This window comes from Gastrolobium bilobum, unplaced genomic scaffold, assembly GCF_033153095.1.
Source record: "Gastrolobium bilobum isolate Gb01-03AN ecotype WA unplaced genomic scaffold, APGP_CSIRO_Gbil_v1 utg8615, whole genome shotgun sequence".
In the NCBI taxonomy this organism is placed as follows: Eukaryota; Viridiplantae; Streptophyta; class Magnoliopsida; order Fabales; family Fabaceae; genus Gastrolobium; species Gastrolobium bilobum.
The window spans coordinates 78,008-105,360 of NW_026896078.1; the positions used below are offsets into that span (position 1 = coordinate 78,008).

The following is a 27,353-nucleotide window of genomic DNA, read 5'->3' on the forward strand; positions in this document are numbered from 1 at the left end:
TAAATAATTTTTTAAAATCTATATTATCCTTTATTCCAAAATGGTCTATTAAAATCTTAATTCAATACACTCCCTTAATTTATGTTATTCATTAAATTAGGAGGCAAATTTTTTGTCCACAAAAAAAAAAAAAAAAAAAAACTATTAAAAATCTTGATTCTTTTATTCTCCCATGCTTCATTCGTTCACCCTCTACTTGACGTTCACCCTGTTACCGATTCCTTAAAATTCGAAGAGCTTTCCTTTTTATCAGGCAAACAACGTGGGACCAGCCATCATTTTGGGCTAGCCATTAGACTGATCCAGTTGATGTTCCCCATCAACCAAGACTTGTTTTTTTCATGTTGGTGAATGGTGACTCCTGATTTTGATGTTCCCACCAAGAAAATGCGAGTCAATGCCAACATTGATATGCAACATCATGTGTGGAATTGTAACCAAGCAAGAGCTCTGATGGTATCACTGTTACAAGGGGATTTACTGGCATTGTGCTCCGACAAGTGAGGCTATCATGGAATGTGTGAAGAGGGCAGCCATTGACGTTAAGAGTGTACAATCACTATAGTTCGTAACTTGGAAAATGTTAGTCAAATCTTCCTGTTAACTAACCAAAAATACATGGACAGAACCCACTTGATTAAAATTGCAATATGCGGCAACATGCACTAATTCACTGACAAAATTAACGAGATTAAAAGTCGTGAAATTACATATAAGTAGAATTATGGGGTTTCAAGAGCTAGATTCTATTGATCATTTTCTAAGATTGTCTATAGTAACAACAATTTTCTGGCAGACGTTTCATTCCTACCTTCCACCAGGTATCACACTGCCAAGATCATTAAAGTAACAAAAAGCCAACTGTCCCGACTCTTGTTACAAACCAATCTGCAAATCATTAAAGTAACTGATAGAGCACTGTCCAATCTTTTTCTTATTTGGTTCGTCTTCTCCTGTCCCTGTCCCTGCCCCTCTCCCTATCGTGATCATCCCTTTCTCTGCTTCCACTCTTTTCCCGGAGCCTGTCCTTTCCTCTATCACTATCCAAATCATAACTTCTATCTCTTTGCCTCTCTCGTTCCCTTTCTAAATCATGTTCTCTATCTCTGTCTTTGCCTGATGACTTCGGTTGTGGACTACTGCTTCGACTACGGCTACGGTGCCGTTTCCTTGACACATCGAGCCTATCCCTCCTCTCTGAAGATGTTCTTCCTGCAATATTATAAAGTAACCAGAATAATAAGTTGAATCAACACAGATATAATTTCGCATTTTAACAAAAAATTTGCAAGATGTTGGTAGAAGCATGGTTGGAAAAGGTGAAAATGGAAGGAAAAGGTGAAAATGGAAGGGGTGGCAGAAGGAATTAAAATTGGAAATGTATAAAAAGTTTGCATCATCATATTACATGATTCATGCCAAGATACATTGCAGATTTTCAGTTCATGCCCCTTGAGGTCAAATAGGCGATTGCAGCAAGTTACTGAGGTCAAATAGGCAATGATAATTTTGTTTTAACAGGATTGCAGAATACGCAGATGATAGGACTGTTACTGTTATTTAATTTGCTAGACAATTGTCTGTTGGATAATTAAGTCAATTGCTTCTGTTTGACTTTTATAATAGAAAGATGGATAGAAAGAACTTACTATTGCCTTGACCATCTTCACCATAGTCTGATAATCCATACTCCACTTGCAGCCTTTTCCGGTGTGTTGCAACTTTCTTCTCAATTTCTTCCAAATTTTTAATTCCCCTTTCTTCAAGAGACTCGCGATATTCAATTAAAGCAACCTCCAAGCGTCTCAACTTTTGCCTGTATAACAGTCCATCCTAAGCTCCATAAGCATCAAATATCGGGAAAAAATGTTTGTCATTTTAAATGACATAACTTTGTGTCATTTTAGATGAAACGACGTAGTTTTGATAATTTTTTATATTCTCTCTCTTCCAAAAAATTAGGAAGAGAGAGAAAGTGGAGCATAAAGAATGTAAAAAATCACCAATTATATATCAAAACGATGTCGCTTCATCTAAAATGACACAAAGTTGTGTCATTTAATTGACATACACTTTTCCCATAAATATAATTTAAACAAAAACCTAATACTGAAAAAAAAAAAAAAAAAAAAACTTTGACATACATTTGAATAGCTTTTGGTCAAAGAAATTTAAAACCACTATCAAATATAAAAGGAAACAAAGAAAAATCAAAAGGGAGCATATGCTGGCAGAATAAAAAAGACATGATCAGTTCCGTAGACAACTTACTAGTAATACTATCAACTATTGAAAAAACGAAAGGGACAGTAATTAAGACAAAATATAATGGCAACCTCTGCTCTTCATTCATTCCACTGTCAGCATGAGCTAAAAAACTTGTATCAGCAGCACACTCTGATTCATCAGCTTTAATAAGACCATCACCCACATTCTCACTACCAGAAGATGAGTAGCTTAACCCGAGATTTTTTCCACTTCTTCTTTGCTCATCGTCACTCTCATCATCATCTCGAGCCCATTTAGAGGCTGGCAAAACTGGTTCATTCTTCTCCTTTTTGGTGAAGGCTTTAAGTTCAGCCTGTGGAATGGGAAGGGCTGGCACTAAAGGTGCAGACCCTTTGCCTTGTGACTGCAAATCTTCATCCCCATAGTGGTTCCACCCAGACAGTCCCACTGGTTCAGGCTCGGCACTTGTTTCTTGCTGACTACCTAAATATTTCCCTGAACTTGCATGGTTGTGGGAATATTTCAATTCATCATCTAGTTCATAACCTCTTTGCTTTTCTGCCTCTTCAAGACTTAGCAACCTTGCAACCATCGTTTCTCTACCACCAACAAGTGATAATCCATTGTGTCGGCACCGTCTTTCGAGCTCAGCAAGAGGAAGATTCATTAACTCCTTCGTTGCAGCTCCTCGACCCATTGCCAATGCAGCATCTTGGTTGGTCTTGCCACCAACAACTGTATCTTCGGAAGTGATCTTCTGCTCAATCTCAGGTACATCACCACATAAGGAATGGAATGGTGTTACCCCAGAGTTCCCAGATCGAAGGAATGTGGCTCTTAAGCCATTCACATAAGCATCTGAAAAGAGAAACCAGTCGGCCCACACTTGCAAGACTTTCAGTACTCGTTCCTGTAACATTTCAGACAAAGATCACAAACAGAGCAAGAAAGAATAATATGAAATTAAATCAAGGCAGTCTATGATTGCTCAGCCAACCTTTAGGGCTTCAGCAGTAATACGCCCCATTATGCTACGATACAAGTCATTAAAACTCTCCATTATGTCCGGTAATGTTGCTTCGAACTTGGTTCGATATGCTGATGCATTTCTTACAGGAGCACTACTATTATGAAGAATATCGGAGACAAGCATAAGCCTTGCAATTTTAGTTGGAATAGGGGTTTCTCTAAGTGTCAAGGATTCAGTCAAAACTTCAACTATCTGCAGTTAAGAAAAGATTAGGCATATAATAAATGAAGTCTCCTCCAAAAAACACAAAATGAAAGATAATTCAGGAAGATGAAAATATTAAATGATAGCATGAGAACAATATCAACTTCGGACAATTCTGTGACCAATTCTGCTGTTTCTGAATTCAGATAATCCATTTTATTCATAAAAGCTTTGCTTAATTTATATGGTTAATAATGCATACATGGCATTCCAAAACTGTATTAGGTTTATTAATATACGCATGGCTTGTATGTATTACACTTACACAAAGTACTTGATCTTGTTCTATTAATAAAAAATGGAGAGAAAAGGACCTTAGAAGGTAACCCTTATTTCTTGGCTTCTTCATCTACTAGGAAACCAAGTTACCCCAATCAAAAACACATTAGCCCCAAGTTAATCTCTTATCTTAGGGATAGCCCAAGCTACAGCATAAAAATCTTCGTTGTCCATGATTTCTATACAAAATACCATGTCCAGATGCACTTTACAGTCCAGTATACGCAAAACAACACGAACAATCAGGAAACAATACTTTACATGGAAATATAGTCAATGGATTCTCAGGCAAAACGCATGTCAGCTATAGGTGTTTGAGCGAAACAAATACTGTAGGAGCTGGGGGAACCAAACTCAAATACTAATATCATATTTTGGCAAGATGGTATAGCTGATCTTGCTAAGTCATTTTATGATGGTTTACTCTACAGGATTAGACTAGTGGACTGTTATTTTATCATTTGCAGCTGGTTTTAAACTTGGGCCTTGAGCTACTTGGGCTACAAATCATGACTAGTCCTGTACATAACATGTATCCAGCACTGAACCAAAACAATGGAGTTTATTTCCAAAGAAATACTAACATCTATACGTGCCGTGTGCCTCTTGGGTATAATGCCCAATAAGCCTACATGTGATAGCCTAGGCTTCTTTTACTTCTTGTATTTTATTCTATCATCTGCAAATTCAACTTCGAATCATTTTTTTATCTCATTTCTCTAAACCAGGCACAATTATCCTACTGAATGCCACAGTTACTGTTCACGGTACTGTGCATCCAAAGTTAACGTTTGTAGGTACTGTGCAGTGACGAACATCACCTTGCATGATTACAATTGCTGAGGTGTGAAGATTTTGCATCAGTTAGGCTCATCAATCAAGGTCAGGCCATGACCCAAGCCTTTGGCAAAACCCATGTTGTAAATATTAGAATTAGTATTTATTTATTTATTTGTAATAGCTAGAATACTCTAGAAGTATATTTTGGGCTTAGCCCATTAGGTCTTTCAGTACTCTTTATATAGAGAGCTCTTGTACAGATTTTATACAATTCAATATTATTAAATTCAAGTTGGTATCAGAGCTCTCGATTCTGAGGGCTCTGCTTCCGCAATTGCCGCTATTAGGGTAGAAACCTTTTTTTCTGTTTGCCTCTCGCCGCCGCCAGTCATCGGAAAAATTTTCCAGTGACATTTTTGGACCGAGAGGACCTTTATTGGACTTCTATTCCTCTGATCTATCCTTTATCTACCTTTTTTAGTCAACGACGTCACCACACAGCCATACAAACAGGCAAACCGGACCTGTTTTCACTGTTACACATAGCTACAGTGACCTTTTGGACTCCAACCATCAACAGAAAGGAGCGCAACCTCCGGGCGATCACCACCGGAAAAGCCCAGCTCCGGCAGACCAGCCACGCGCGTTTCCTTCTTCTGCGCGTGACACCCACGCGCCGAGGAGTTCTCCGGCGCGTGAGAGCGCGTGACGGTGGGGGTTCACCTTGGACCACCTGTGCTCAGCTCGTCTCCTTCTTGCGCATCTGGATCTGTGGCTTTCGTGGAATTTCGACTTGGTTAGGATCATTTTACAGTGGTTTTTATTACTGTTCACTAGTTTTATTACTGTTCACTGGTTTGGTTCACTGTTCACTGGTTTGGTTCGCTGTTTTTGGTGGTTTTGTTCGCTTTTTTTTTTGTGGTTCTCTTATTCTCAGTCCTTATTATGTCAAACGTTGAAAATACACCACCCCCGAAGCTCGATGGTGGTACACGGTCGATGGCTAGCTCGATGGTTATGCTTTCTCCAACCGACCTTCCTCCTCTTCATCAGAATTATTTTCTTAATGGGAAGAATTATTTGCAATGGTCTCAACTTGTTCGTACTATCCTTAAAGGGCGTCGTAAAATTACTCATCTTGAAGGACCTGTTTCTGCCAAAACAGATCCAAAATTTGCTGACTGGGATGATGAAGACTCTCTTATTATGACATGGTTATGGAACTCTATGACTCCTGAGGTTAGTCAACATTGCATGTTCTTACCTACCGCTCTTGAGATCTGGGATATTCTCAGAAAGACGTACTCAATGAAGCAAAATGCTACCACTTGTTATGATCCGAGGAATCGGATTTTTTCTACCAAGTAAGGCTCTCTCTCTATAACAGAATACTATGGTATTATGAATAAGTTATGGACTGAGCTTGATCAGTAGGAGAATTTGAAGATGGAATGTAGCAAGGATGCAGCCACTCTGACCACCTCCATTGAACGCCATAGGATCTATGATTTCCTTTGTGGTCTCAACTCAGAATATGACCCTATTCGAGTTCAAATTCTTGGTAAAGAAAAATTACCGTCTCTTTCTGAAGTTTTTCACATTGTCAGGGGTGAAGAAAATCGCAGGACTGTCATGATGGATACCAAAGTGTCTGAAGGATCCATTATGCTCTCATCTAAAGTTACTGCTCCAACTCCTTCTGATTCTGAACCCACTGACGGGTCTACTATGGTCTCAGCTAAGCCATCACCAAGGTTTTTTCCTCCTAAGCCTAGTAAAGAGGGACGTTGGTGTAACTATTGTAAAAGACCAGGTCACACAAAGGAGGTTTGTTACCGTCTTCATGGAAAGCAACAGGTTCAGGAGAAGTTCAGTAAGTCAACCCCACGTGGTCAGTCTTTCTTTGCCCCCTCAGACATCTCTCATGTTAATGAGACCTCACAGACTTCACAGATGCACGGTGAGTTTACTACTGTTCGTCGTGAGGAATTGGAACGGCTTAGGTCCGTATTTGAAACTGTCAATAAGCCTTCTGGTACTGGTTCTTTGGCCATGACTGGTAAGAACTCATGCACTCATTCTTTTGTTGCTTCTTGTACTGATTTCAAAACTTCATGGATTGTGGATTCTGGTGCTATTGATCATATGACTTGCTGCACTGACCCTTTTCTGTCTTATAATCCTACTATTGGTATCCGTACTATAGCTGTAGCTGATAGATCACATACATCAGTTGCAGGTTCTGGTAACATTAAAATCCAACCCTCCTTGTGTCTCAAGAATGCTCTCCATGTTCCTCAACTTTCTACCAATCTCCTTTCTACTCATAAGCTTACTACAGATTTGAATTGCACTGTAACCTTTTTCCCTACTCATTGTGTTTTTCAGGATCTTACCACGGGGAAGACGATTGGAGTTGCTAAAGAGCAGGATGGGTTGTACTATCTGGTTCCAGACTTTCCTGCAGAAGATACCAAGGATCAGACTTTGATGACTCGTCAGTCTACTTCAGATTCATGAAAGTAGGACTCAGATTCATGAAAGCTAACATCCATAGAGACAAAGAATTTACGACTTGGAGGATGGTAACATTTGTATCCTTTTTTGTTAGGAGTATAGCCAAGGAAGACAAACTTAAGTGCTCTAGGTTCTAATTTACTCTGATGCTGTTTATGGACATGGACAAAGGCAACATACCCAAAGACACGAGACTGGAGACTCTGCATAATAGGAACAGAAGGAAAGAAAGAAGTCATGAGATCAACAGGACTTACATGGCCAAGGACCCGGGAGGGTAAACGGTTGATCAAATAGGCTGCAGTTAATACAGCTTCTCCCCAGTAGGAGTTGGGTACAGATGTCTGAAACAACAATGCTCTAGTAATTTCAAGTAAATGCCGATTTTTCCTTTCAGCAACCCCATTTTGTTGAGGGGTATCTACACATGTGAGTTCATGAGTCATTCCTTTGTCTCGAATAAACTGGGAAAGACGCTGATTAACATATTCGGTACCATTATCTGACCTCAAGCGTTTGATACTTTTACCAAATTGGGTTTCAATCATATGATAAAACTGAATAAACAACTGTGTCATTTCTGCCTTATCTTTCATCAAAAATATCCATGTTATCCGAGTATAATCATCAATAAAAGAGACAAACCATTTAGCACCAGAAACATTAGGGACTTTGGAAGGGCCCAAACATCAGAGTGAATAATAGTAAATGGTTCAATACTTTTAATTTCACTAGAAGGAAAAGATACACGATGATGTTTTGCAAACTGACAGACATCACAATGAAAAGACTCAACAGACTGAGACAAAAACAAAGACGGAAACATAGACTTAAGTAAACTAAAAGGAGGATGACCCAAGCGTTTGTGATAAAGCCAAATTTCATGAATCTGAAGTAGACTGACGAGTCATCAAAGTCTGATCCTTGGTATCTTTTGCAGCAAAGTCTGGAACCAGATAGTACAACCCATCCTGCTCTTTAGCAACTCCAATCGTCTTCCCCGTGGTGAGATCCTGAAAAACACAATGAGTAGGGAAAAAAGGTTACAGTGCAATTCAAATCTGTAGTAAGCTTATGAGTAGAAAGGAGATTGGTAGAAGAAGAAGTTTACATGGAGATCCCACCAGGATTTAACTCTACAAATGGAGATAATAAAGTTTGCAGACTGAAGAAGGCGTTGTACGGCTTGAAACAATCCCCGCGTGCTTGGTTTGGAAGATTTACCAAAGTTATGCTTTCAATGGGATACAAGCAAAGTCAAGGAGATCATACCCTTTTCTTTAAACATTCTCAAGAAAGTAAGACCACTATCCTTCTAGTTTATGTTGATGATATGATCATAAAAGGAGATGATATAGATGAGAAATGTGCTTTGAGGAAAAGACTGACGGCTGAATTTGAAATTAAAGATCTTGGCAATCTGAGATATTTTCTTGGGATAGAAGTTGCTCATTCAAAACAAGGCATTTTTATTTGTCAAAGAAAGTACATTCTTGACCTTCTTAAAGAAACAGGAAAACTCGGGTGCAAACCTTCCAGTACTCCGATTGAGCAGAATCACAAACTAGGGAGTGAAAATGAGAACCCTCCAGTGGACAAAGGACAGTATCAACGAATAGTGGGAAGATTGATATATCTAGCTCATACTAGACCTGATCTAGCTTATGCAGTGAGTGTTGTTAGTCAATTCATGCATGATCCAATGTGGACAAGATTCTCCAATACCTAAAAGGCACACCAGGCAGAGGACTATTGTTCCAGAGAGGAGGAAACCTCTCCTTAGAGGTCTATACAGATGCCGATTATGTTGGGTCTGTGATTGACAAACGATCTACTTCGGGCTATTGTATGTTTCTCTGTGGAAATTTAATAACATGGAGAAGTAAAAAGCAAAATGTGGTTGCTAGATCAAGTGCAGAAGCAGAATTTCGGGCCATGGCTCAAGGGATATGTGAGTTGTTATGGTTGAAAATTATTCTGGATGATCTCAAGGTGAGATATGAAGGATCTAAGAAGTTACTCTGTGATAACAAGTCAGCCATCTGCATAGCCCACAATCCAGTCCAACACGATCGAACCAAACATATTGAAATTGATCGCCACTTCATCGAAGAGAAACTCAATAGTGGCCTGATTACTACTCCATATATCCCTTCTGGTCGTCAATTGGCTGATGTCTTGACTAAAGGTCTCCCTAATGATAGGTTTCAAGAGCTTACTAGCAAGCTGGGAATGATAAATATCTATTCCCCAGCTTGAGGAGGAGTGTTGTAAATATTAGAATTAGTATTTATTTATTTATTTGTAATAGCTAGAATACTCTAGAAGTATATTTTGGGCTTAGCCCATTAGGTCTTTCAGTACTCCTTATATAGAGAGCTCTTGTACAGATTTTATACAATTCAATATTACAATTCAATATTATTAAATTCAAGTACCCAGGCTTCAAATCTAATAATTTTTTCAAAGCTGAGGAGAAACCTTGAGAGAATGTAGCATATTATTTACAAACTTAAGCAAAGATCAATTCAAAATAAAATTAGTTTCTTTTATTATCGTACAACATTGTGTAAATGGATGGATTACTGAGGTTTAGATACACCAGGTCAAGCCTGTAAAGAACTACTTCAACCCAAAACCTTAAGGTGTTGAGTAAGAGCATTTTTAATGGTTTATATTATTTTCTAACACATCCCCTTACGCAATAACCCTTTGGACTAGAAGCATGGCTATACATAGGCCCAATTTTTGGTTTACCTTGTGCTTATTCAATTCCACTTGAAAGTGGGGGGCAATGAGGATCGAATTCGTGACCTTGTGATCACTGAAGCTCTGATACTATGTGAAGAACCACTTTAACTCAAAACCTTAAGGTGTTGAGTGAGGGCATTTTTAATGGTGTATATTATTCTCTAACAAAGCCCAGTTATGGTGGCCATAAGGTTGCCTAGGCCCAATTCTTGGGTTTGTGTATGAGCCGCCTACCCAAAAGTTAGGCCTAGACCTAGGCTTGTTGGAATGAAGTAATGATGGACAAATGTATTCAAATGGGCTAAACTGTGAACAGGCCTTCTAATGGATAAGTATGCTGAAGATAATTTATGTTGACTGTAAACCAGCAATGTCAATTATACTGAGGGAATTCCGGTAGCACTACTACCTCGCCAGCTGCATCAGCATTGTCTAACGAAAAACCCATAGCCTCTTTTATCTGGCTCCTCTCTAATGTTAAAGCACGCAGCATATCCTCAAACTCATCCCTCTGTGCATCAGTCAGTGTTCTTTCAGGCTCTACACGCTGCAATATTCAATCAAAACAAGGAAAATCATAAAAGTGAGTAGATGATGAGAGACAGTATTGAAAAATTGTATTCATCATAATTGAAAATACAACAATAAAGTACCCTGCTTCGCCCTCCAGCATGTGTGGAACCAGACTCCTTTTCATGTTCTGGACTTTTTGTTGTTGGTAATGGGGGAGGAATCCATCTAGAAAAACAAAAAATATTTGTCTAGCTCATATCCAGAGACAATATTAAAATTAAAAAAACACCAATACTCTCTTTTCATTTTTTTCTAAGTTTTTTGGCAATAACCAACAATCCAAATCCTCACCCAAAAAGAAAACAATGAGTAGAGTACCTTCCACTGCCTGTTATCATGATAAAAGGTTCAGTCCGCCATCTTTGAAGAGTATCACCCTGCATTTCAGGCAAAATAAACACATTTTCAACCAAAAATTAATAAACATCTAGATCATACCATTATGTCAAGATATACACTTTTTCCTTTCTTGGTTTCTGATAGGATAGATATTTTATTGCAGAGAAATGGAGCTAAACCTTATTTCAGAGATCAGAATCAGTCACAAAAAAAAAAAAAAAAATAACAAACAAACAAACAAGAATTTCGAAGTTATGCAAACCTCCTTGCCCAAAGACCCTATGTTAGGTACCAGAAACAATGAGAGAAATATTGGAACTAGAACATTGAATTTCTATTTCTCTGAACTGATTCTAGTAAGTAACAAGTAACAATACATTAACATCAGCATAAACATCACCTTTATCCCAAATTAATTGGGGTCGGAACAAGTAACAATACATAATGAAGGAAATTACAAAGTAGAGGAAAATTAGGGAAATGTGCTACAGATTAAATTGCAGAAAAGAAATGGATAAAACTCAGTAGCATTCAAGAGGCTATTCTCTCCCAAATTCCCAATCTCAATCCTACCAAAAGCCTGATTATCCTTCTTGCAATTCTCTGTTTAACCTCATATGCCCATGTGCATTGTTACACAATGTTTCTCCCATAGTTATCAAATGCAGGTTGCGGCCAACCCTCAAAACCGCTATATTGTTATTGCGGGTTGCGGTTGCGGAAATAGCAGAAAAAAACCCTCAAAACCGCTATATTGTTATTGCGGGTCGCGGTTGCGGAAATAGCAGAAAAAATATATTTATTAAAAAAACAAATTGTGTGTGTGTTGCGGCCTGATGCGGCCAACCCTCAAAACCGCTATATTGCGGGTTGCAGTGTGTGTGCCGTGTGTGCGTGTGACATAATTAAATTATTAAAAAAATAACACCTAAAAAAAATACAAATAATAAAAAAAATATAAAGATAAATAATAATAAAAAATTAAAATAAAGGCAGAGTTGACATGTTATCTCTTAGTAATAAGTGTACAAACTTTAGCTATAGTTGTACTACCTTTAGTTGTAACTATACTTTACTGATTTACTAGATTTATCTTAGTTACTTTAGTGTTTTACCTTAGTTACCTTTTAATGATGCATTCTTTTTTTTCTTCTTTTTTTTGGTATATAAAAATAGTTTTACCCAATGTTACTATAACCAGGTTACTTGGTTACCACGACTAGTGAATCACTTTTTCTAACAAATGTACTTTTCTTTTCTTTGAATAAAGATAGATCAGAATCTCTTTCTCTCTCACCTTCTCTCTTTTTCTCTTTATCCGTTCTTCTCTCACAGTTTCTCCTTTTCTCCTTCATCTGCTCTCTCTCTCTCTTACTATTTCTCTCACTTTTTCTCCTTTTCTCTGTCATCTGCTCTCTCTCACTCTTTCTCTCACTCAAAGCTTTGCTTCTTCGTTCATGGCTTCCACATTGAGCTTCAATACTATAAGAAAGAAGTAGAGAGGGAAGAGACCAGCGCGATAAAAAAAGCAAGAGAGGTAGAAGAGAGACGCACAACAGAGAGGTAGAAAAAGAGAGAGTGGGTAAGGGTTAAAACCATAAAAAGACAATGATGCGGCGAGATTTGGCCGCAAATGCGGCTACAACAACCGCTATTGCGATCTAGTGCGGCGCGGCCTGGATGGTTGCGGCGAAGCTCCGTAAAGCGCAACTGGCGCGGCTTGCGGCACAATAGCGCCGCTATTGACTACTATGGTTTCTCCTAACAGCTTCTAGAATATTTCCTTTTAACAGATTTGCTGACTAAGGTAATAAAGGAGTTGTTGCTCACCTGTGCCCTTTCCTAAAGCACACCACAATCGCGAGTGTCCTATCACCCAAAAACTTGCTCAATGACAGGATGCTCTCCCCTACCTTTCTCTCCATTTTATTTTTGCTTCTAATTATTTCCCTTACTATCCCCCTTGGCAAGGTTGTTACAACCCAAATCCCTCTTCTGCCGCTTACTCGTATTTCCCAGGTGGTCTAGCAAAAGAGTGCCCACCAATACCCCACCCCACCCCACAAAATTCTGCATTGAAATGTGAACAACTCCCAGTATCTTGGGAACTCTAACACCAATTGACAAAAAAAGGGTATTGTATTATAGAAGGGATAAATCCCAATTATAGACATCACAATCACTCACAAAACTACAAAACCAAAGATATAACACCACAAAACTTTGAGAGTCTGCCAATCTACCTGACAAAGGCTCTAAAACCCACTTAATGCCTGAATGTCCTTTCCCCCACCTTTTTGTCCATTTTATCCTTGCTTCTTACAGTTTCCCCTTCCAAACTACCCTCCTTGCAACATAGGCGAGGTTGTCACAACCCAAATTCCTCTTTTGTCCCATACTAGTGTCTCCCACGTAGCCTTCTAATACAATCCCAATCAAGAAATATAAGAGGGATAAAAATAGGAAGGTGAGGACTCAAGCCCAAATAGCCCAAGTGAATACAACCCAGGTGAATAGCACACAAGTTCTGCCACGTCAGATAGGGGGTTCCCAAAATGCCCCCTAACAGAATGGTGCACACTGGGAGGTGACTTGGAGGTAGTTATAAGCAGAGGGATGGGAGCATGGAGATGAATCTGGAATCTTAATGGAATTGCTTGGGCCCTTTGGGGATTGGGAGAGAGTGAAGCCTCTCATATGTGCTTCACACTATCTTTTTCTTTTCTTGCTTCTTAATTCTCAGTTCAGTGTAAATCCCTTAATTTTCTGCAAATGGTCTTTGTAGGTTGTTTTGTTCAGTGTCTCTGTAATTGTCCTTGATCAATATATAAGAAAATTGAGGTTATTCAGACCAAATCTCTTGTTTCTGTTCTTATTTTAGTAATCTGAGTAGAAGTCCGTAACAATTGGTATTAGAGTGTTATCCTCTCGATCATTCTCTCCATCGCGAGAACGGCTCTGTCTCCTCCCAGCCATCTCATCTAGCCTCCTGATTATCTCTGCCATCCCCCTTTCATTAGCTCCCAATCTCTGAAGAACTTCTTCGTGTCGAGCTTCGTTAACGTCAAGTCTCAGAAGAACTTCTTCGTGTCTAGCACTTCCTCTGTGCAGCCCTTCTTCCAACAACTCCAAACGATGTTCCATTTGTCACGTCAAGACCATCCCACAGAGCTTCTAGATCAGAGCTCTGATACCAATTGGTGTTGTACTTATGCAAAACAATAGGCCCATCGCTTATGTTAGATATGATTAGTCTGATTAGATATGATTAGATATGATTAGTCTGTAATTATTCTGATTATATTTTGATTGTATTAGGTCTGGGCCTTTCCTATAAGCTCATTAGAGTCTCTATATATTGTAAGTCTCTGAATTAGATCAATACACAACATATTATTTTATATTCAAGTTGGTATCAGAGCTCTTTGTTCTGGGAATTTTTCGCTTCCGCTAAAACCCTAAGCCCACTGCTTAGGCGTTCTCTCCTTCTTCTAACGTCGTGCGTCCCTCCGGCTTGGTTCTACAAAAAAAAAAAAAAAAAAAGTTACTCTTCACTGCGTCCGTACAGATTCACTGTTCATCGGGGCGTACGATCTACTGTTCACATCGTCTGTACGTCGGTACTGTTCACGAGTCCGTACAGTTGTACTGTTCACACGTCCGTACGGTGGTACTGTTCACGCAAAAAAAAAAAAAAAACCAGAACAGCTCGCCTTCCTCTCCTATTTTCAGATCTGGTCATCTCCTTTATTTTATTTTGTGATAGAGGGCTCAAGTAATGCATCCAAAAACATAACTGGCATCATCTCCAGTACTACCCCATCTCCATTCTTTTCTCGGGCCAGTGATTCCAATTGGAACAGTGGACGCGGTCGCGAACGTGGCCGCAAACAGAGGCCTCGTTGCAATTATTGCCAGAATCTTGGGCATTTTGAAGAACGCTGCTATAGGAGGTACCCTCATTTGAAGCTACCGACTGCCAACTTTGCTCAAACTGATGCTACACCACCTTCTACTGGATTAGTAACTCTTTCAAGTGCCGACTATGAGGCACTTCTCAAGAAGGTTTCTTCTCAGCATCCTACTCAAGACACTGGTAATCATGTTGCTTGTTTTATCAATCATCTCTTGGACCCTGGATAATAGACTTAGGTGCTACTCATCATCTTTGTGGTAATAAAGATCTCTTCACTTCACTTTCTTATTCTAATAACCTACCCTCTGTCACTCTTGCTGATGGCACTAAGGCTCTTGCTCGTGGAATTGGAGAAGCCAACCCAACTCCCCTTTTAACTTTGAGTTCTGTTTATTATATACCTGGGCATTCCTTTTAATTTAATCTCTGTTAGCCAGTTGATTCATTCTCTTTCATGTACTGTTACCTTCTCTAAACAATCCTTTTCTATGCAGGATTCGGGTACGTGGAAGACGATTGGAGCGGGCATTGAGTCACGAGGTCTCTACTATCTGATTGCACCACCTTCTCCAGTAGCTTGTTCTCTCACAGAGTGTCCTGAGCTAATTCACAGCCTTCTGGGTCATCCAAGCCTCTCCAAGCTTCAGCATATGGTTCCTTTTTTATCCAATCTTAAGTCTTTAAACTGTCATTCTTGTCAGCAAGGAAAGCACACTCGCTCCTCCTTTGCTAATAGAGTCAATAAAAGAGCTAATGCTCCTTTTTCTATTGTTCTTTCTTATATTTGGGGTCTGAGCCAAACAATGTCTGTTTTGGGTTTTCAGTATTTTGTCACCTTTATTGATGATTTCTCTCGTTGCACTTGGGTTTATTTAATGAAAAATCGTTCTGAATTATTTTCAATTTATCAAAAATTTTGTGCCGAGATAAATACTCAATTTGGTGCTTCTATTCAAATTTTGCGAAGTGATAATGCAAAAGAATATGTGTCTCTTGAATTTTCTAATTTTTTGGAGAAACGTGGGACGTTACACCAGACCACTTGTCCACACACTCCACAACAAAATGGAGTGGCCGAACGTAGGAATCGGCATCTGGTTGAAACTGCTCGTACCCTACTAATTCATATGAATGTTCCACTTCGTTTTTGGGCAGATGCTATAATCACCTCTTGCTTTCTCATCAATCGCATGCCCTCTTCCGTACTACATAATGAAGTTCCACATAGTGTTTTATTTCCGGGAGCACCTTCCTATCCTCTACCTCCACATGTATTTGGATGTACCTGCTTTGTTCATGATCTTACTCCAGGAAAAGATAAATTAACATCCAAAGCCTTCAAGTGTATTTTCCTTGGATATACTCGTTTTCACAAGGGGTATCGTTGCTACTCTCCTGATCTCAAGCGTTATATTGTCTCGGCTGATGTCACTTTCCTTGATCAACAACTTTTTCATTCTATCCCATCTCAGATAACACAAGTTGATCAAGTTCTTCCTGTTCCTTTTCTTGATTTGTCTTTACCAGTTGCAGGAGACTCTATCCCGGAGGAGCAGCCCATTGCCTCCATCCCTGAAGACCGTCCTTTTCTCACCTATCAGCGTCGTCAGACTGCGCCTCCAGCGGATCTGAACCTTATTGACTCACTGCCTGCTACTGTCGACTCTTCCCCTCCAGATCCTCCATCAGAAATTACTCCCATTGCCCTTCGCAAAGGTATTCGATCCACTCGCAACCCTCATCCACTTTATAGTTTCTTGAGTTATGATAGACTTTCTTCACCACATTTTACTTTTGTTTCTAGTATTTCGTCTGTTTCTATTCCTAAAACCACAGGTGAAGCACTATCTCATCCGGGTTGGCGTCAGGCGATGATTGATGAAATGCAAGCACTTCACTCCAATGGCACCTGGGATCTTGTTCCTGCTCTTCCCGGAAAGTCAGTAGTCGGCTGTCGATGGGTATTCACTGTCAAAGTTGGTCCTGATGGCACTGTTGATCGCCTCAAAGCTCGTTTGGTGGCCAAAGGTTACACTCATATATTTGGTCTTGACTATGGGGATACTTTTTCTCCTGTTGCCAAGATGGCATCCGTCCGCCTATTTCTTGCCCTTGCTGCTATTCGTCACTGGCCACTCCTTCAACTTGACATCAAAAATGCCTTTCTTCATGGTGATTTGCAAGAAGAAGTTTACATGGAGCAACCACCTGGTTTTGTTGCTCAGGGGGAGTCTGGAGAAGTGTGTCGTCTTCAAAAATCCTTATATGGTTTCAAGCAGTCTCCTCGAGCATGGTTCAGTCGCTTCAGTTCTGCCGTTCAGGCGTTTGGCTTAATCCGCAGTAAAGTTGATCATTCTAGGATTACATCTCCTGACAAGTGCATCTATTTGTTAGTCTATGTTGATGACATCATTCTCACCGGAAGTGATCAAGACGGAATTCGTCAGTTAAAACAACATTTATTCAGTGCATTTTAAACAAAGAACCTTGGGAAGCTGCGTTACTTCTTGGGAATTGAGGTGGCGCAATCTAGACAGGGCATTTCTATTTGTCAAAGGAAGTATGCCTTGGATATCCTCGAAGAAACTGGTATGTTGGGGAGTAAACCAGTTGATACACCCATGGATCCTAATGTCAAGTTATTGCCCGGACAGGGGGAGCCGTTATCTGATCCTAGACGTTATCGGAGGCTAATTGGAAAGCTCAATTATCTTACTGTGACTAGGCCAGATATTTCTTTCGCTGTTAGTACGGCTAGTCAGTTCCTTGATTCCCCTTGTGATTCACATTGGGATGCTGCTGTGAGAATCCTCCGATACATCAAAGGAGCACCAGGAAAAGGTTTGTTGTATTCAGATCAGGGAAATACAGAAATTTGTGGTTATTCAGATGCTGATTGGGCAGGATCACCCTCGGACAGGCGCTCTACTTCCGGCTATTGTGTCTTCTTTGGAGGAAACTTAATTTCGTGGAAGAGCAAGAAACAACCTGTAGTTGCTCGGTCTAGTGCAGAAGCTGAGTATCGTGCAATGGCAAATATTACCTGTGAGTTAATCTGGTTAAAGCAGTTGATTCAGGAACTTCATCTTTGTGAACAGAAACAACCCATGACACTCATCTGTGATAATCAAGTTGCGCTACATATATCCTCTAATCCTGTCTTTCATGAGAGGACCAAACATATAGAGATTGATTGTCACTTCATTCGAGAAAAGATTCAATCAGGAGAAATCAAGACTGCTTTCGTCAACTCCTCTGATCAACTCGCGGATGTCTTCACTAAAGCTCTTAGAGGTCCTCGAGTTCAATCCATTTGTAACAAGCTTGGTGCTCACAATATATACGCACCAGCTTGAGGGGGAGTGTTAGATATGATTAGTCTGATTAGATATGATTAGTCTGATTAGATATGATTAGTCTGTAATTATTCTGATTATATTTTGATTGTATTAGGTCTGGGCCTTTCCTATAAGCCCATTACAGTCTCTATATATTGTAACTCTCTGAATTAGATCAATACACAACATATTATTTTATATTCAAGTGCTTATATTAGTCAAGGATTCTCCAGCAAAGCTAAAGCTAAGTCTGTTTACGAGAAAGAATTAATGGCTATAGTCTTTGTAGTGCAAAAATGGAGACATTACTTGATGGGAAGACATTTTATCATCAAGACAGACCATCGTAGCCTCAGATTCCTTACGGAACAACAGGTTTTAAGTGAAAACCAGCAAAAATGGATCTCCAAATTACTTGGGTTTGACTTTGAGATGCAATACCAGCCACGAAAGGACAATGAGGTTGTGGATGCTCTGTCAAGGAAATTGATTTTTACAGCATTGTCTCGGATCCATTGGTCTGCTTTTGATGAACTGGAGTCTGAAATTCAGCAAGATGATAGGCTTAAAGGGATCCTACACGACTTGTTGATAGCCCCTGATACTCATCTGGGTTTTAAGGTGTGCGAAGGGAAGCTGTTCTACAATGACTGGTTGGTTTTACCCAAGACTTCAAAATTTATTTCCCCTTTGTTAGAAGAATATCACAATACTGGTATTGGAGGACATTCTGGGTACTTCTGTACTTATAAAAGGCTGGCTAGGGTAGTGTATTGGGAAGGCATGAAGAAAGACATCAAAGATTATGTGGCTGGCTATGATGTTTGTCAATAGTGTAAGGCCCAAAATTTAAGTCCAGATGGGCTTCTCCAGCCTTTGCCCATTCATTCTAAAGTCTAGGAGGATATTTCGTTAGATTTTATTGGTGGATTGCCCAAAGCATTGGGAGTTGATACTGTCTTGGTCGTTGTAGACCATTTTACGGAATACGCCCATTTCCTTCCCTTGAAACATCAAAAGACGTTGCTGATTTATTTGTTAAAGAGGTAGCCCCGCCTCCATGCTTTCCCTGCAACTATTGTGTCTGACAGAGATAACACTCAAGATTAAAGAATAATTGTATATTGAATAATCACATGGTGTATTACAATGTACAAGAGCTCTCTATTTAAAGAGACTAAAAGACCTAATAGGTTGAGCTCATACGATGTGGGACTATATATATACTGAACTATTTTTACAACTATTCTAACACTCCCCCTCAAGCTGGAGCATATATTGTAAGCACCCAGCTTGCCACAAATATATTCAACCCGAGGAACCCTAAGAGCTTTAGTGAAGATATCCGCGAGTTGATCATTGGAGTTGACAAATTCCGTTTTGATTTCTCCTGACTGAATCTTTTCTCGAATGAAATGACAATCGATCTCTATATGTTTGGTTCTCTCATGAAATACAGGATTAGAGGATATATGTAGTGCAGCTTGATTGTCACAAATGAGAGTCATGGGTTTCTTCTGTTCACAAAGATGGAGCTCCCGAATCAACTGCTTTAACCAGATTAGCTCGCAGGTAGCAACTCCCATTGCACGATACTCGGCCTCTGCACTAGATCGGGCAACAACAGTTTGTTTCTTACTTTTCCAAGAAATCAGGTTTCCTCCAAAGAAAACACAATAGCCTGAAGTAGAGCGCCTATCCGAGGGTGATCCTGCCCAATCGGCATCTGAATAACCACAAATTTCTGTATTTCCCTGATCTGATACCAACTCAAGATTAAAGAATAATTGTATATTGAATAATCACATGGTGTATTACAATGTACAAGAGCTCTCTATTTAAAGAGACTAAAAGACCTAATAGGTTGAGCTCATACGATGTGGGACTATATATATACTGAACTATTTTTACAACTATTCTAACAATAACGTTTTTTTGAGTAATTTCAGGTCAGAGATATTCAAGAGTGCAGACACAAAATTGCATTACAGCACTGCATACTACCCGCAAACCAACGATCAGACAGAAGTCGTGAACAGATGTTTAGAAGCTTATTTACGTAGTTTCTACTGTACCAAGCCCAAACAATGACCTAAATGGGTATCCTTGGCTGAATTCTGGTACAACATGATGTTTAAAGATACTACAGGCATGACTCCTTTTAAGAGGTTGCATGGGAAGGACCTTCCTACTTTATTTAAATGTGGCACTTTTATTCCAGATGTGGACGCTGTGTCGCAAGCTTTGATGGAACGGGACATGATTTTACAGGACTTGCAGCAACACTTGCTCAAAGCACATACAAGAATGAAGCATTATGCAGATCAGCAACGTAGAGACCTTCAATACTGGGAGTGAATGGGTGTATCTCAAAATACAGCCTTATCGTCTTAAAACACTTGCCAAGAAGATCAACGAAAAGTTGAGTCCCTGTTTTTATGGGCCATATCAGGTACTGGACCTTCATTTGCAAGGGATTGTAAGGTTCATCCCGCGTTCCATGTGAGCCTCCTTAAAAAAGCTATCAAGACTGGGACTGCTGTTCAGCCTCTGCCCATGTTGACGGAAGATTGGGAGTTAGTGGTGGACGTTAGGCATTCCATACAGGGTGCCCTTCAGGTGTTAATCAAATGGAGTCAGTTACCCAATTTTGAAAATACGAGGAGTTTGACATCATCAATTTGCAATTTCCACATTTTAAATTGGGGGGGGGGAGTATTGATACAATCCCAATCAAGAAATATAAGAGGGATGAAAATAGGAAGGTGTGGACTCAAGCCCAAACAGTTCAAGTGAATACACTCCAGGTGAATAGCACACAAGTTCTGCCATGTGAGATAGGGGGTTCCCAAAATGCCCCCCAACAGAATAGTGTGCACAGGGAGGTGACTTGGAGGTAGTTATAAGCAGAGGGATGGGAGCATGGAGAGGCATCTGGAATCTTAGTGGAATTGCTTGGACCCTTTGGGAATTGGGAGAGAGTGAAGCTTCTCATATGTGCTTCACACTATCTTTTTCTTTTCTTGCTTGTTAATTCTCAGTTCACTGTAATTCCCTTAATTTTCTGCAAATGGTCTCTGTAGGTTGTTTTGTTCAGTGTCTCTGTAATTGTCCTTGATCAATATATAAGAAACTAAGGTTATTCAGACCAAATCTCTTGTTTCTGTTCTTATTTTAATAATCTGAGTAGAAGGTCCGTAAAACCTTCCTTTCCCCCACCTTTCTGTCCTTTTATCCTTGTTTCTTACAGTTTCCCCTTCCAAACTACCCTCCTTGCAACATAGGCAAGGTTGTCACAACCCAAATTCCTCCTGTCCCATACTAGTATCTCCCACGTAGCCTAGCAAAGGAGTGCGTAACAGTTTCTTTAAAGCTAATAAATTCCCATAGAACTTAAGCATTCTTTTATAATCAATATATTCACATAAAGCAAATTGCATCCTCACAAAATTAAAATTGATGTACCTGAGCAAATGAGTAGAGTCTCCAGACATAGTAGGTATGTTCCTTCGAGCCAAGAACAAACAAGAAATTGAAAAGAGGATTGCCACGACCCCTCTCCATAATAGCTTGTTCAAAAGCACATCCTCCATCCAGGACATATAAAGCCATTGTATCAATTACATGCCTTAGATGGTCATCCTCAGGAGGTGTAACCATTATATCAGGAACATTAGGAGTAAGAACCTAGCAAAAAATTACAGCAGGAACATTAGGAGTAAGTGTAAACTTCAAGTATTTCTATCATCTGGTATTTTTTGTGTTTTGATAAAATTTCTACCACCTAGTATAGAAAGGATATTATCAATAAATAAACAAAAAATGCAATAATGATGGTTTATATGAAAAATAGATAAAAATGTACATGTTTCCAGAAAAGTAATTGCATTGAAGACTGATATGGAAATAGTAAAGGTTTACTCTAAAAAGCGTTCTAGAGGAACAATTGGTAATGCTGACACAGCAGTGAATATTCTAGAAGATGTGATGGACGGCAATTCTGTTAGAGTTGTTGGAAGAGAGAGGGAAGGGATTTATGACACGGCAAGAGGTTGAGGTGGTTATTTGAGCCAGGTACCAGAGCAAAGGGCATCCAGATTGGAAGTGGAACCTGGAATTGGGAAAGAAGCAACACCTCTTCAATGTGTTGAGCTGTATCGTTTTTTCCTTACTGTATTGGTAGCTGATAGGGGAATTTTCCATTGTAATGGAGTTGATTTCTCTATTGTAGTTTCATTACTGTTTGCATTGTAATTTTCAGTTTCCTAATATACAGAAAATTCCAGAAAGTGTTCCTTCTGGGTCAAAAATCCAATGGTCTTTGTTATCTTTTTTCTTTTTCTGGTCCAGTTGTATCAAAGACACATAAAATTCTTGTTTCACATAAAATTACATTTTTAATAATGACTTCTGGTCTCATCACCGCATGACATCAGATGACACCAGAAGAAAGTAATGGTATAAGGAAATTATGACAATCGAAAACTGAGAATTTACCAGTTCAGAGTTCTGATTAGGCACAGATGTTACTGGCGGACCTGATGGGCCAGACAAAATCACAGTATTACCCTGCAAATAAAAAAGAGTAAAACATTATTTACATTAAATGAAAAAGTGTAGCCTGGTGCAATAAAGCTCCTGCATACCCAGGGTCAAGGGAAAGGTTGGACCCAATATTAGGGTCTATAATAGGTAGGCTTGCCTTGTATTTGCAAGATACTCATCTTTACATTTAATATGTTAAAAAGATATAACATAAAGATAGTCATCCTTTCCAATATTTTATCATCACACAAGGGGGGAAAAGTAGAAACACTTAGTACATGGCATGGGTAAGTTCTTTGTCTACTGTTTTTGTTTCTTTAGGTGTAGATAGAGAGAGAGGAAGAAGGGGGGGGGGGGGGGGGACCTTTTATTTCAGGAATTATTTTGGATGAATAATTAGAACAAGGGAACACATTACCACTTGGAGTGGTTACTCATTTTGAATTTAATAACCGCCCAATAGTTCTTTAAATGTAACTTTTTTTTAAAACAAGATAACAGTAATACCTCCTTATTCCTAATGGCCATATGCCCTGGAGGAGGTGCAGGTAGTGCTTGCGATGGGAGGGCAACAGACTTTCCCCATCCAATTTTCAATTCATACTCATAAACCACAACTCCTGCACAAATATTAGTCCTCAGTCATGTATTTACATATTTTTTCAAGCTTAAACTCAATGATTATACAGGCAAACAGAACACAGTTGAAAACTGCAAACATATAAAAATCAATCATTGACTCAACTCCAATCAAAATCAGAGCAATCATCCTTATCTTACATGTGTTCGCTAACCATGCTTCCATAAAAACAAAATAGAAATCAAATGATTGATACATTAATCAGATATCACATAACAGGTTACAGAGTGTCATAATCCAAAATATAGTGTGAATTTGGCATGAGAACTCCAGACAACTAGTACTTCAGACTAAATGCCAACCTAGGACAGGTTTTCCTAACTGATGACACCTTGCATGAACCCCAGGGAGGCACAGCGTTCGGGTATCTTACCTAGATGGCTGAGATTCTTTAGGCAACACCAAAGCAAACCAATATTTGCTGATCAAAACTAACTACAGCCTACTTTCTCCACATCCCCCGTTACAAGTAATGTTGTTAAAACGTAGAGTCTACGTAGAAACGATAGGAGTGAGCAGAAACGTTAAATCGTGAAACGTAAACGAAACATAAGAGTTTACTACATATAAAAAAATAATAATTTATATATATATATATATATATATATATATATATATATATATATCTAAATCAATATTAAATTTAATTAAAAACTTCAAATTATTAAGAATAATGTATTTAACAATTAATTTTTATTAATTATATAAAAAAAAAGGAAACTTCAAATGGCGCAGTGCATCTGGGTTTTTGTGTGACCGCAAAATCCCTCTTAAGTTAAAAGGAAAATTCTATAAAACGGCAGTAAGACCGGCAATGCTATATGGCGCGGAATGCTGGCCAGCACATAGGCAACATGAGCATAAGATGGGAGTCGCAGAGATGAGGATGTTAAGGTGGATGTGTGGTTACACAAGGATGGATAAGATAAGAAATGAAGATATTCGACGAAAGGTCGGAGTAGTACCAGTAGACGAGAAGATGAGAGAACATAGATTGAGGTGGTTTGGGCACGTGATGAGAAGGCCCCTGGATGCTCCTGTAAGAACAGAAGTTTGTTACCAAGAGCTCAACACAAAAAGAGGCAGAGGTAGGCCGAAACTTACTTGGGGGAAGGTGGTAAAATAAGATTTAATGGAGTGGGATATAGATTGACGGACGGTTTGTCTTAGAACGGAATGGAGAAAAGCTATAAATATGGTGGAGGGTTAGACCCGTTGTTATTCCTATGTTCCAGATGGTCCTTTTTTAGTCTTTTTCCCCTTCATCTCCCCCACTTCTTCTTGTCCCTTTCTTTTTTACTTTTATTTTATTTATATATACATATCTATATACATATATATTTTATTTTATTTTTATTTTATTTTATTTTTATTTTATTTTTTCAACTGTTTTGTATCTTTCATGTGGGTTCATCTACCACCGACCCCAATTAATTTGGGATAAAGGTGATGTTGATGTTGATGTTGATATAAAAAAATTAACCTCTTAATTCAAATAAAAAAATAGAAAAGGGAGAAAATAAAATTTTAAATTTAATTGAAAACAATTTAAATTTAAATAATAATAATAAAATATCAAGGGATACGATTTCAACTTTGTGTAAATTGATATATGAAAGGTCATCTCTGTCAGTTTCTATCTTTATGGCTCATTAATTAATAATATATTCTCTCTCTTACTCTCTTTTTTCCACGGTTGACGGTCCAATAGTAGTTGCCGCCTTTTGCATTTAGAATTGGACACTACAGTGTCTTTTCCTCTTCTCTTTCTCTCTCTCCCTCTCTCTTCTTTTTCTGGGTATTTTTGCAAAATATTCGAAGGGAAGGATTTGCAAGCAGAAGAGAAGGAGGAGGAGGAGATCTCGTGAGTTTCATAAGAGAGTGCAGAACCTTCTTCTTGACGCCTTTGCGGCTGCCGGAGGAGGACGAGGACGAGGAGGCTGCGCAGTCATGGTGGAGGAGAGATGTAAGCGGCGGAGACAAGCGCAACGTGAGACGACGACGACGACGATACCAAGAATCCCCTCATCCCCCTCATTTCTGAAATTTTTTTAATACTCGGTAAACTCGCTGAGTCAACCGAGTTTACCGAGTTGACTCGTCGTTTCAACCGAGTCAACTCAGTTTCCGTTTCTATCACCGTTTTAACACGATTTTGGAGGCAAAAACGTAAAAGCGTTTGTTTCTACCGAGTCAACTCGACGTTTTAACAACAATGATTACAAGTCAATGATACCAACATCTCTTTCCACAGCACATATTGTAGTACAATAGGATGATAGCATCTCTAATCCCAGAACTGCATAAAAAATGAACCAAAAAGCTCTGCAAGTCATTATCTCTCTTAGAAAGGTATCAACCACATCTTCATCCTCATCAATTTAATCAATAATAAAATATCAAAATATATCCAAAGTTCTATATTGTTGAGCCTATACAGCTCCCCCTGTCCCTATCCAGTGAGTGAATATAACACGATTCAGAAACAATAACCTTGTTGATATTCAGCTCTATTAAAGTCAACATAATCAACCTAGTTGTCTGCCACTTTCTTATGCACTTCTCTATGAAGCTATGTTCAGCCTAGCTGTCAGTTTTTTGCATTTATTATTGTGTTAGTTGTTAGTTGGTAGGTTAGTTGTTAGTAGCATTAACTCTGTTAGTTGTTAGTTGCAGATTAGTTGTTATTGTATTTAATGTTCATCTTGTATAAATATTCTGGTGTAGAGCTGATTATGTTCAATGAAAAATACAGCCTTTTGCATGTGTTATCTCTCTCTTTTTCCTAAGTTCTTGTTCTAATATTTCTTCAAGGTATTAGAGCTCTCCTCTTTAGGGCCTGATCACCATCCCTATCCCATGTCCACACTATATTTTGGCTCCATGAGAGCCCTTCAAACCAATGTTGATGGTGAAACTTCATACCCCAACAATGAAACACTAAACCCAACAACCCCATCTCCTATCTCAAATGAAAGTCCATCTCTTATCATCACTGGACATTGATTCAATGGAGAAAACTACTTATTGTGGTCTCAAAGTGTTCTCATGCACCTCAAAGGAAGAGGAAAGGTTGGGTATCTCACCGTTGTCATAAAAGAACCCAATGAGGACGATCCAAAACATTAGCAATGGGACTTAGAAAAAACCCTCATTATGTCATGGCTCATTAATTCCATGACTGCTGAAATGGGAGAAAACTACATTATGTGCAAGTCTGCCAAACAAATTTGGGATGGAGTCAAGGCTGGTTACTCCAAGAAGGATAACACAACAGCTCTATTTCAAGTTAAAAGGGTTCTAATAGACCTGAAAAAGGTGAGTTATAAATATTACCCAATATTATAATACTCTAATGCGTAATTGGCAGTGGGGGTGCACTGGATGTTCAGAAACGTTCCGCAAGTATGTGGAGAGGGAGCGTATCTACCACTTCCTTCTTGGTTTCAACCCTTCGTTTGATGGTGCTCGTGGCCGTATCATGGCTACTCGCCCCTTACCCTCATTAACGGAGGTGTTCTCCGAAATTAGGTGGGAAGAAAGCCGTCAACAACTGGTTCAGCCCCATCAACATAATAATTCAGGTATGGAAGCTAATGCTCTTATGGCAGGGAAAATGTTCTTCACTAATGGAAAACCCAGGCACAACGGGAGACTGTGGTGTGATCATTGTAACAAACTTGGTCACACCAAAGAAGTATGCTGAAAGTTCCATGAGAAACCCACCAAAGAAAAAACCGTCACCTTTTAGAAATTGGGCGTACTCTTCTCTTCACCTCCAATACTCTCAAACATTTTTGGGGTGAAGTCATTCTTACCACTGCCTACCTCATTAACCGCATGTCTTCCCGGATATTAAATTTCAAGTCTCCAATCCAACAAATCCTTCTCACTTACCCTCATTTTCCAATAAATTCTCTTCCTCCTAAGGTCTTTGGTTGCACTGTCTTTGTCCATAACACTCATGGTGGGAAACTTGAACCTTGGACCATTAAGTGCATTTTCATAGGCTATTCCCCTACACAAAAGGGATACAAGTGTTATGCCCCTCTTACCAAGAAAACCTATGTCAACATGGATGTTACGATTCTTGAAGACCAGTTCTATTATCACCAATTGCCAATTCAGGGGGAGAGTGATCCAAGATAGCCAAATGAATGTCCAATTGTTTCTTCCACATAAGACCAAAGCACCCTAAACTCCTTCATACCT

At 39.2% G+C, this 27,353-nt stretch overlaps 1 protein-coding gene across 1 annotated transcript in view; it reads right to left on the reverse strand.

Annotated features, from left to right (window-relative positions):
* Positions 1-626: 626 nt before the first annotated feature.
* LOC133297672 (protein RRC1) overlaps positions 627-27,353 on the reverse strand; it is a 54,832-nt gene continuing 28,105 nt past the window's right edge. Inside the window, exons 10-19 of the mRNA XM_061496840.1 lie at positions 23,009-23,121; positions 22,454-22,525; positions 21,422-21,643; positions 10,682-10,740; positions 10,444-10,528; positions 10,200-10,337; positions 3,227-3,451; positions 2,337-3,139; positions 1,650-1,816; positions 627-1,212 (exon numbers count right to left, since the gene is read on the reverse strand). Of these exons, the coding sequence (XP_061352824.1) occupies positions 935-1,212; positions 1,650-1,816; positions 2,337-3,139; positions 3,227-3,451; positions 10,200-10,337; positions 10,444-10,528; positions 10,682-10,740; positions 21,422-21,643; positions 22,454-22,525; positions 23,009-23,121 (2,162 nt within the window). The 3' untranslated portion in view covers positions 627-934. The remainder of the gene's footprint in view (positions 1,213-1,649; positions 1,817-2,336; positions 3,140-3,226; positions 3,452-10,199; positions 10,338-10,443; positions 10,529-10,681; positions 10,741-21,421; positions 21,644-22,453; positions 22,526-23,008; positions 23,122-27,353) is intronic.